Raw genomic sequence first — 12,508 nt, forward strand, 5'->3', positions numbered from 1 at the left:
CCTGTTAGCCAAAAATTGTTTCGTATGTCCATATGTTCTACTCTACAGGTCGCATATCTAAACCAATTCCCGAATTTTGTAAGCAATTGATAGTTAAGTTTTTATGGTCAAATTAGATTCTCTAAATTCTTCAAAACAACGGAACCATACATTTATTCAGTTTTAAACTCTGCTCGCGAGGTCTACAGCTCACAGAGCCACTAGTATTATTTTCCAGCCAAATTGTACTTACTCGTCGCTTGTAGAAGAATAGATGGTTACGATCAGGCATTACTCCACATATTATGTCCACTAAAATTCACTAGGCCTACAACACTTCATTACTTAATTCAAAAGTCCAAAATTATAACTATTAATTTGAACACTACACAAACACTAATAAACGAGGTCTCTTAATGCTATAAAGTACTAATCCTCATTTTTATAATCGTAACTAAAAATCACTAAAAAGTTACACACAAATATTAAACCCACTTGATTTTAAAATCCTTATTTCCATCGTCAATTTCAATTAAAAAAACGTCTTTACACCCAAAACGTACTACGTACAAAATCAACTGCATTCCGATTTCAACCGTAACAAACTACTATAAAGTCTTCAATGAACGCATAAAAACCCGTACTCTTCAAAACCGAAACGCACTAACACCAATATCGTATCCATTCTAATTTAAACCGTAACTCATTTACTATAAAGTCGTGAATGCAATATTGAAAGTTTTAAAGAAGAGTAGACCGGTCAATTTGGCAGTGTGCGGGGGACTAAGCCTTGTTCTATTTGCCGGGGTATTAATGGTGCACTTTCCTCGCTGGCCGCCGGCCAAGGAAGGGTACGCGGAAACTAGCCACTTTGCTCCCCCGCGTTGAGATCACAGCTTAATAGACAGCTTTTGAGATTAACTAGTGGCTCTGCGAGCTGTAGACCTGAACTTGTTAACTTTAAAAAACTGAATTGAAAAAAATAGTTATTTGTACAACAAGAGATCAAAGTTTGATATTTCTTCGAGTGCTTATTTTGAGTCTCGTGCAAGCGAAAGATTCTATAATAGATTCACGAGCGTAGCGAGTGAATCTAATTTAGAATCTTGAGCGTAGTAAGGGATTCAAAAGCGCACGAGATGTAAATAACTTTGATCTCGTGTAGTACACAAAATTTTTCACCCTAAGCAGTGAGAACATACCTAGAGGGACAGAGATAATAGAACCCAAGTAATTCGAACTTGTATTAGACCCCGCATGTTGAAATGACATTTGACTATAAAGGTCACTTGAATGTCATTTTGTCTCACTCAGTGAGCAAAATGCGAATTTGCTCACTGAGTGAGACACAATCAGGGAGCAAAGTGCTATTTTGCTCACTGAGTGAGACAAAATGACTCAGTGAGCAAAATGCGATTTTGCTCACTGTTTTTAAGAAGCAAAGTACCCTTGTTCGAGCTGCTGAGGTGAAAAAAGTATACAATCATCCAACCTGCTAACGAAATTACACGAGAAACGGTTGAGAAATCCGACCAGACCGGCTAGCGGCTAGCATGACTTTTGTTCTAGTGAGCGAGCTTTGGGTATATTTGAAGTCACGCTAGATAAAAATAATTACGTTATTAATGTTATTATTCAACACACCTTTATTGGCTTTATTAATATAGAAAATAAGTATGCGTTCCGATATATTTGGCCACTTTGGCCGCCACTATTTAATGCTAACTATGTACGTAAAACTTCGTAAGCGCGTTAGAATCAGTGTCAGAGCTCGGCCTCTATACAAAAGTTCGGCCTTTAACCTTCACACACCGTCTATTTGCGAACTTGCCGCCAGCTTTAACACGTGCATGGGTTGAGTGAGAGTTCCGTCGTGCAGCTCGACATTTAAAAACGCGCCACTGACCTTTACATAGAAACATGTGATAATTTCAAGAGCTTTTCGATGAAGTAAAAATATCATGAAGAAACTGCGAATATTACACCTACCAAAGAGAATTTGAAATAGAGGCGGATTGTCAAAGTAAATTATGGAGCAACAGTAAATTCACTGGCCTACTGTCGAGTAGATGGCGTTAATTTAAATATTTAACAAAATTAACACATATCAGTGAAAGAATAAGGATCAAAATCAAATGACGTTCTAACAGTTTTAATCTTCTGTCGAAAGATGGCAGTAAATGTACTGTGGCTACACAATTTACCATGACAGTAACTCTCTATACACTCTATTCTCTTTGCACCTACTTTATCCTCTGGAGGCTCTGGGTATGACGGCCAGTTGGCAGTTTGTTTCTTAAAATGAATGCCTATACCAATTAAGGCAGCCGAAGCCCAGAAGGTATCCTTCATTCCTATAGAATGCCAATGCGAAAGTACAAATACTCAAAATACCTGATACAAGAAATTTGTCGAGCGTTGCGTTGGCCGCAGTTAAAAATAACGCAACCCGAACAAAATAAAATAAAAACTGTGCAGACACTGAATTACTGAATGAAATACGCTATTTCCCTCGTCATCACTGTTAACCCAATGAACTGATTTACTGTACAAACGACAGCAAAAATATGTATACATTTTAACCCTAATTACAATGTATTAGAGTGCAAAATTGTTAACATATTTTTGGCGTCAAAAATAAATCTCCACTTTTGCGCTTTAAACTCATAAATCACTAATATTTACGCTGCAAAAGTACTAACGCAGTTAATACGACTAAAGCTATACTCCCTCGAGTTTAGAAAAAGAATCTCTAAGCACCTGAACATAAGGTTCTTATTTCAATAATAGTTCATTTTGATATTGCTCTTAAACTAATAACGAAATTAACTTTCGTAATCTTAAATTTCACGCTGAGCAATTTTAAACCTAAAGTATATGGAAAAAGGTGTATTTTCAAATGACTAGAGAAGATCCCCTTATTTTAGTAGATGGGTTATTGGTGTAAACGCGTTCATAGTTTATAGCAGTTTTATGGAGTATTTATAACTTTTATAAGTTATTGATTGCTTGTATTGCATCAGGAAGAATAAATATTTACATTATGTATGTTTATAACGGAAGTATAATCGATGGTTAACCATTTCCACGCAAACGGTAGTGGTGACCAGATGACATAGATTACCAACTAGATAGAGCATATAAGGCGGTAATTGCACTGCTCAGCACGTCGGCACGGCGTCCGGTGCTGCGGTTTTTAACTTTGTACTGTGGAATCTTGATTTGTTTGTAAAAACCGCATGGCACCATAGCCCACACTGTTAACTGTACATCGGTGGACCACAGGCCTTTTGTAATAATGTCCACCGATGTACAGTTAGAAGTGTTGCTGTTTGTATAACATATTGACTCCGCCTTTCCTTGCGAAGGTGCGAATCGCACTAACTACGTTGACTCAAATTTCGGCTGCCACAAATTTCAGAAACAAGAGGTAACTCTATGGTAACATTACTGTAGACACTTGTACATGTACATACCTGTATCTGCTCCTGTAGATGCTGAATAACTTCCTGCTTGGCCTCCTCGAGTCGCTTCTCGAACTCGGCGTCCTGAACGACCGTTAGTAGCACACGGTTAGTGCAATCCATGCAAAAGACAGATATTGTATTTACAACCTTATTGCGTGGGGAGAGGGTTGAGAGTCCGTTCCCAAAATTTTGAGGGCTGCGAGTTTAGTACCAAGTCTAGTTTAAATTTTAACATAAGGTTTGTAAAAATACAAATAAGTACAATAAAAGGCAAACATATCTTTTTAAGGAACTCTTCCAGTTATTAACAATGCCGCGTGTTTTCTTAAGCACCATCTTTTCAAGATTTTATATTTCTATGTGTGTCTGTTTTAAATAATGGACTGATGAAGAATTAGACGGAAAGTGAATACTTTTGTCTACAATTTTAGTAACTTGTTTATTTTTGCGTTAACTTTTATGTACATATAGGTATGTATGAGGTGTTCTTTTCGCAATGATTTAGGTAACATCGCCCACACGTTTAACTGACAGTTCGTAAACCTTATTACAAAAGGCAGCCGAAATTAAGAGTGTTGCTATTTGTACTTTACATTTTTTTGTTTCAAATTTGATGCTGCATAAAAACATAGTATAGCATGGTCTAGGAAAACACCAGACAAGGTACTAAACACAGTTTTATGATTACAAATTTATAACTAATTATAAGATTAGTATAAAGCAAGCTAGCAAAGTTATTTACTGAAGCAAAATTTTGGGAACCAATTGGATACATCATAGGTGTGTATGAAGTTGACATGAAAGTTTAAGAAACATTAAAAGATCAGTGCTTTGCTTGATGCTACATTTTGTGGAAGTTATTCTTAATGGTAACGAGTGTATAAAGTGTGCACATTACATTTACATTGCTTTAAAATATACAGGGTGATTTCGGGGTTGTGGAGCAAGCGAGCCAGACATCATACAGAATTCAAAGATGAGCCTAATGATGTTGTTAATTATTGTTTATCACCAATAATGATGATTATTTTCCAGATGACAAGTAGGAAAAAACTTTTTTGCATACAATTTGGTCACCCTACTCAGTGTGACGTCTTGTCGCTTTCCATACAGCGTATGTCAAAAGTCATAGGGTGACCATAATTACTTTGTATAACATTAATTTTAATTGAAGAATAAGAAAAAATTAACTAATTCTATTTTAATCAAATACTATCATATGATAATGTGGATCATTTACAGTCAGAAAAAGTGGTTCTGGCTCACGACCCCGAAATCATCCTGTATACCGTATCCTGTATGTGTTTACCGTTTTCAAGCAGAGTATTGCGTTTGTGCTCAAGAAGGACGAATTGTGTTATTTACGTCAGTAACGTCCATTTAACAAGCAAAATGAATGGTACATTTTGACTGTGAAAGCACGGTGGCCACAAAATAACTGCATTCCCGTTGCCAGGGAGCTTTTGGGATTATACTGAGCAACTTTTACTATGGGACCAACCCCGAAATCGCGAAAAAAAAATGTACCCTCCCATAGAAAATAGAATGGTCAAAATGTATGAAAGTGAAAAAAAAAATTTCACGATTTCGGGGTTATCCCATAGTAAAAAAAAAAACCGGGCAAGTGCGAGTCGGACTCGCGCACGAAGGGTTCCGTACCATAATGCAAAAAAACAAAAACAAAAAAAAAGCAAAAAAAAAAACGGTCACCCATCCAAATACTGACCACTCCCGACGTTGCTTAACTTTGGTCAAAAATCACGTTTGTTGTATGGGAGCCCCATTTAAATCTTTATTTTATTCTGTTTTTAGTATTTGTTGTTATAGCGGCAACAGAAATACATCATCTGTGAAAATTTCAACTGTCTAGCTATCACGGTTCGTGAGATACAGCCTGGTGACAGACGGACGGACGGACAGCGAAGTCTTAGTAATAGGGTCCCGTTTTACCCTTTGGGTACGGAACCCTAAAAATGCTCAGTATAATCCCAAAACCTCCCTGGCAACGGGGATGCAGTTATTTTTTGGCCATCCTGTATATACAGGATCCTTATTAGCACGTTTAGGACGTCTTGTCGTGGCGTCAAGTCGCATTTGACATCTAGGGTATGTCGCGATAGTTGCGAAAAAATGTGGGAGACAAGCAGATATGTATATGTTTTTACTAATGTAATACCTTAAAAAGTAGCATTGCAGCAAATATTCTGATCTCTCTGACGATCCATAATACATTTTCATGATTAGGTAAAGTAAGATTCATAAGATTGGAATGGAAAATGAATTGCCATACCCAAATGACGTATGACAGACACCTTTTGATGACGTTGAAATTTAGAAACCAATCTTCAAATCACCAAATGTTTCCTCCCATCATGCAATAAAGTATTGAAAATAAGACAATAATACCCTCCTAAGGTCCAGCGATACAAATGAAAAATCCCGAATTTTCCACTGAAATTTGAACCTTTAGTGCAGGGAATAGAGTTGATTTTGGTTTTGTTTGAAAATTTAACCAAACAAAACAAATGCTACTCAAAATGGACACTGTTCCAATTGAATATGATTTTAATTTCATCGAACTGAATAAGTACAGTCACCAGCAATAATATGTTACACAACGCAGGCCGCAAAAATATTTGACACGATCTTATTTGTAGAGCCATAAGAGCGTGTCACATATTTTTGCGGCCTTCGAATAGTAACATATTATTGCAGGTGACTGTACTATAGGTAGGACCTTGGGCATTAGGAGGATAAAATACTGGATAAATCATCATGTGCGTTACTTTCATAGGTCATTGCATTTTTTTATATTTTGACAATGAAGTAATAAAGAGCATTAAAATACATATATTGTATTCAATTTCCATACAAAATATATGTTTACGCTGCTTTTCTTTATACATTATGAGCTAGAATGTTATCACACTCATTTTAACATATTATTTACAACACCAAAATAACTTGGTATAACCCAACTGAGTTCAATAAAACACAATTACGGTTATGCTTTTTAAATGCTAATTAGAAATAAATTGTAATACAATTTTTGACACTGTTTTACAGAACCAGCTGGGTATACTCAAATGTTATTACTGTTGTATTGCTTACCTTTTCTAGCTCCAAGTCGATGTCTTGTTGATAGAGCGAGACGTTCGATTCTGTGTTTTCAGCGGTTTGCACGTGCGCTTTTAACTGGTTGATCTGTAGAAAAAATATTATATTGAAATTAGCAATTTCTTATAACATGTCGGACTATGATGGTCGCGATTACATTTGTTAAAAATCACAATTAAATTTTCACCAGACCAGCTTGGAGATTTCAGATCATATTATTTATTTCTCGGGGTCCAAACTATCTCCATGCCAAATTTTGTCCAAATCGGTTCAGCGGCTTAAGCGTGAAGAGGCAACAGACAGACACACTTTCGCATTTATAGTATTAGTATGGAAGTATTGATATATCATCGACTAGCACCCATAACACATGTCTTATTGAGCTTACTGTGGGATTGTCCCATAAATATTTATTTATTTACATTGTTTTACTTAGCGAACTCTGTTTAGTATGTCAGCCGAGTGTGGATGTACTGACCTGTTCTTGTAAAGCAGTGACAGTGAGCCGGTACTGATCCTGCATTTCTTTCACAAGCGCCGCGTGCTCCGCCTTTATATCTTCTAGTTGTTGTATGTCTGCCCGTCTGTTCGCCTGCTTCACTGCGAACTCTAGTGGCGGCATCTGGAAGTAGGCGACAGTAGGATTAGAATATGGTCCAGAGTCAGGCGTGGCTCACTCCGCGATTTCGTCGCGTCGCTACAAGTACATGCGGCCCACACCAATTTTGGTGTCTAGCAGTAGTACTTGCTGCGCATCGCTACGGAACGGACGCCTGCTCGCGCTTGCGCCACTTAGCGGTCATATCTGTCGTAATAGACGAGTTTTGTTAGAGTGAACCTTCTGTACCTAGTACTATTATTTATTCTGTGCCAAAGTCAACTTTAACAAGAATCATAAGTTTACCTCAACGACAACAACCATTTTGTTGGTCGACCATCGGGACATCTTATATTACATTGAACAACGCGCACTCTGCCCTAAAACCCATTATACCCGCTTAATATAAGTTTGGACTTTTAAAAAATAATTTCTTAGTTATTCTTATACATTTAGGCTTCGTCAAGTGCTTACAAAAACAAATCAGCTACAGGCTTCGTCACCTATTAACAATTTATATAATCCGCAACAGGCTTTGTCAATCATATACACTAAACTAAATTAAACTTGGTTAAGATCTCACCGCGGATTGTAGCTGGCCCAAAAGTCCCCAAAACACTGGAAGCGTTGCCCCGTTGAATTGCCAAGGAGATCTGTTGGACCAGATAGGTAGGTACGATCCGCAGCGAGGATCGCAACCCCTTTTAAGTTTGGACTTATTTATCAATGTAACAAACGATTGTTTTGTGAGGTGGGCAAATTACAGTGTTGCCCACCTCGCATTTGCATTTCCTACCGGGTCTTCGTTTCAGTTTGGGTAAAAATGCCTTTTATAAGTAATTTTGTAGGAGTACTTTGATGAGCGATCTCTTACTAGGAATTTGGTACCGAACAGTTAAATGTCAGCCCCCTCAGGTCCCATGGTTTGACAAAAAGCTAAGCAGGAAACAGGTAGTACCACGTCCTCAGGCTTAATTCGTTCCGGGCACATTCCATCAAACAAATTCAAGCACCTTATGAAATTAGCTGCATCACCAAATTGCCAAGAGTGCAAAAAAATAGAAGATGTTCATCATGTGCTGATGGAATGTGTCCGCAATGAGGCGCTGAGTCTACCAACATAGGTAGTTGCAACATCGTCCTGGCATCGCCACTATCAGACGAGGCCAGGATGATGTGCAATCTATACTTAAATGTTATGTAGTGGTGTAGGTAATACTTTAATATTACATCATTATTACTACCTCGTTGGTAAGCGATGGTAGGTCAGCACTTCTCGTCCTCCTGCGAAGATAGTCCCCCGCCTCGTTGGGGGCCTCCAGAGATGACGCAGATTGCGGCGACGCGCAGGCGCGACCGCGGTACACTTCTTCGGAGTAGCTGGGTACATCATAGTTAACGAATTACTAATCAAATAATCGTCAGTTGACTATTCAAGTCCCCTGCGCTTTTAGAATAGAATAGAATACATTTAATTACGTCTCATCATGGATGGTTATATAAGACAGGTTATAAAAAGAACAGACAAAAAAATGACCCCCACTCAGCGTAATGCCACGGCAAGCCGTAGCGCTGATTTTCGATAGGGAACTAAAAGACTAACATTTTATAACCAAAGTTCATTTATTGTACATAATAAGGGTAGAAGAGGTATGATAAATACTGGGGTAAAAGAACACTTGTAGTAAATCTTCATATTGTTGCTCTTGCCCAGCAAAATAAATTATGTTTCTCTTATCCCACATGGCCTTATTTTTGAGAATGCTAGAAAGCAGAGTTTTGCTACCGTGAAAATTGAATTTTGTCTTTGTTAAGTTTTCGATTGATAGCCATACTATAGGATAACATCAGGCCCTAATCCGCTTCCCAGTATTTATATAAATATTATTATAATAATGGCGTTCGCAAACAACTGGTGTAAAGCTCTGATATTGTACTTTCGATACGGAACGACCTTAATATTTATAGTTCGTTTTTTTAGCATTAGAAATAAGGTAAACAATCTTGATGTCTTTTTATTGAAAAACACGTTTTAAAAATAAGTCAAGGCAAATATGTAATTTTTTTTTAAAGCGTTTTTCAATGAAAATACATGTCAAGCTCGCTTACCTTCTTTCTAATGCTAAAAAAAACGAACTATTAGCAAGAAGAATCAAATTGTTATAACATGCTTTGTCAGTTTTCGTTCCTTCCGAATCGAGGTAATTTAACAGTACACATAATTTCGTGTCACGATCCACGCATAGCGCATACAAATATCTAATTAACTTACATTTTAAAACCATACAAAGCGATATTTCTCCTGTTTAAGTCAGCAGTATACTAATTTAAATAATAATGAGTAATCGATAGAATACCTCACCTTCTTTCCAACTTTGGCCTTGGCAGCAAAAAAGAAACATTAAACATTTATCATAAATTCCAAGCAAGTAATTTATAATACCTATAGGTTTTATTTATTAAACCTAACTTCTGACTGGCTAAGCTAAACCTTGGTTTAAAAATAATCTGTCCTTGAAGTATAAAATTACACGCGATTTTGAACCTTGTACCTTCGTGATTAGAATTTTATTTCTTGAACTAAAGAGATAGGGAGAAATATTTTATGACCGAGTTGTAGAAATGCGAGATATTAGATCAATATGTATCAATTGGCGTTGGTAACTAAGCAGATTACATAATAATGAGCATAGGGTTGCATCAGAGCACTATTGAATATCATTTTTATTTCATTTGGGTACTATAATGAATAATGATTAACTATAATATCTATAGGTTGTACGATTTTACACCGCTATTAGCATGCAATAGGTACAGTCGCCATCAGATACATCGGAGCGCCTGAGATGCTCATAAATATCTGAACACGCCTCTATTGCCAAGGTGTTGGAGTGCGTGTTCAGATATTTTTGAGCACCTCGGCCGCTCCGATATATCTGATGGCGACTGTACTTGCATGTCGTATGTCACTGTGATATTTACTACAAAACATTGGCACGCGAATCTTAGCTTCTTGAGTATATACAGAATACAGATCTTTATTGGTAAAAATAAAAGTACATTTTACAAGTCAGAGTTCCAATAAATAACTACGAAGAATTAGGGAAGATTTTCCTCATAGGTTAAATTTCTAATGAATCGACATGCGTGTGACAGGTATCGTGCTATAGCAAGTATTTAAAAAAATATACATACCTTCTCTCCATGTCCGAGCATTTCTTCTCGAAATACATCCTGAGATTCTCCATCTCCTTCTCATGTTTGCGGTCAAGCTCCTCTCTCAACTCGTCAATATCAGCATTACCAGCTTTGACAGAAGCTAGCAGCTCCCTCAAACGCCTCGTCTCCACATTGAAAGCATGCTTGTCTTGTCGTAACTGTGTTTCTAATTCTTTAACATCAGTATCAGATTCTATCCTTATTCGAGCAATTTCATCACATAAAACTTGAATAAGACTCTCTCTAATCTTATTCCTTAAATTCTCTTCAATACTCTCATCAAATCTATTTATAACTTCATTTAACTTAGTTTCAAAACCTTGGAAATCATCTGAGTCAGATTTCAAGTCGGATTTCGAATAGTTGACCGTCATTTCTTCTCTGTCATTATCTTTTTCTCCATTTGAACTTTTAGCTGATGAACCGCTACTCATTAAAGCTGAATAATACTTAGTGTCTTCTTTGAGCATGCTTTCATATTTAGCATAGTCTGATAGTTGTTGTTTAATAGTGTCATGTTCAGAGTTTTCCCGTTGAGTCATTTCATGGCAAAGGTGTTGGTTCTCGAGGGCCAGTGCGTCGCGTTCGCGGATCGAGCGCTGTAAGGTAACGGTGAGTTCCTCGATTAGTGCGTCGCGCTTCGTGATAGCTGACTCCAAATGCACAAGCTGAAAGGACAGAAGCGTTCATTGACACGGAAGCATGCTTAGCGACATCGACACACATTTACTGCTCATGACCAAAAATCACTGGCAATTTTTTATTGTTTTACCACCCCAGTTTTATCTTCACTTCTTTCAACTCTATCGATTCAAGCATATTGCGAATGTGTAAAGTTCAGTTGACTAGAATTTTAAACGTAAGAATTTATTCCGTGCAGTCAAATCGAAAGTGAGTTTTGGCTGTCATGTCAACAGATGACTTTACTCTCTCCTCTTAAGACCTGAAGATACAATACGAATCTGAATTCTTAATAATGATAACTAACAGAGGATTCAAATACTTATTCTGGATCTTATGAGGATAGAGTTATGACATTGGATTTTGATGAATGATTATTTTTCAAATGCCATAAAGGTTTGTCCTACAAAAGCAATGGCAGTCATTCTCTTAAAACCTTACTTTCCACATTCCACAGTTTTCGTACAGTCAAGTGTAAAAAATATGGGTGCACACATCATACTCAAAAATGTCCTAAAAATTTTATGCACCCATATTTTTCCAATTGATTGTACATTATTTAAACTATATCATTGATGATGAAATAAAGTAGGTGCACACCAAATACCCACGTTATACAGATAAAATAATGAAAATATAATTAAAAAAAAATAGTCTTTTTAACTTTCAGATCCCATACTAATATACAAAGTGAATATCGTTTGTAACCACATAATAGCACCCTCTACTTCATGCATATATCAGGCCGGTACAGATGGACTGCAACTTGTATTGGAACTGCACGCCGACGTTGCAGTGGGCAGTCCGTCTGTATCGGCCCTAAAGCTGTGCAATATTATGTATAATGGAATTTGTTATTTTCCTGTTTTTCATGTGTTTGATAAACTAGGGACCCTTGCTGATGATAGGGAACCTTAATGTCATACTATAGAATACATAAAATCCATATGTTATAAAATTGCAAAGTTAATTTGCGGTAATATACGTACCTAATATACCTTTTATCCGTAAGTTTTGGTTAATCATAATAAAAGTTACAAACCTTTGTTTAGTTAGTCAAATTTGTTGTCCCATGGGTTACAGTTACATGCAGAATAATGTTAATTAGCTTTCTTACAAAACATGACAAAATATATCTTATACTGCAGTAGGTAACTAAATTCACATTTTCTATTTTTGATCCATTTTAACAAAATTAATGCAATCTCTCAGTTAATACTGAGCTTACAAAGGTCATATATGTCTATTTCTCATTTCACCTGTACCTTTATTTTCTCTTTATTTATTTTATTTGGGAAAGATAGATATAACATGAATATGGCAAAACCAGTCATTTAAGAACCCCAAACCTTACTATTTTACCCATACTTTTATCCCAACTAACTACAACATAGACACATTTAAACACACACAAATTTATTAAGACAATTCTACATCAACATGTCGT

General features: G+C 36.7%; 1 protein-coding gene across 1 annotated transcript in view; it reads right to left on the bottom strand.

Moving 5' to 3' along the window:
- LOC134797818 (golgin subfamily B member 1) overlaps positions 1-12,508 on the bottom strand; it is a 108,653-nt gene that overhangs the window by 94,547 nt on the left and 1,598 nt on the right. Inside the window, exons 3-7 of the mRNA XM_063770188.1 lie at positions 10,357-11,048; positions 8,406-8,541; positions 7,042-7,185; positions 6,558-6,650; positions 3,456-3,527 (exon numbers count right to left, since the gene is read on the bottom strand). Of these exons, the coding sequence (XP_063626258.1) occupies positions 3,456-3,527; positions 6,558-6,650; positions 7,042-7,185; positions 8,406-8,541; positions 10,357-11,048 (1,137 nt within the window). The remainder of the gene's footprint in view (positions 1-3,455; positions 3,528-6,557; positions 6,651-7,041; positions 7,186-8,405; positions 8,542-10,356; positions 11,049-12,508) is intronic.

The sequence above is a fragment of the Cydia splendana genome, chromosome 15 (genome assembly GCF_910591565.1).
Source record: "Cydia splendana chromosome 15, ilCydSple1.2, whole genome shotgun sequence".
Classification (NCBI taxonomy): domain Eukaryota; kingdom Metazoa; phylum Arthropoda; class Insecta; order Lepidoptera; family Tortricidae; genus Cydia; species Cydia splendana.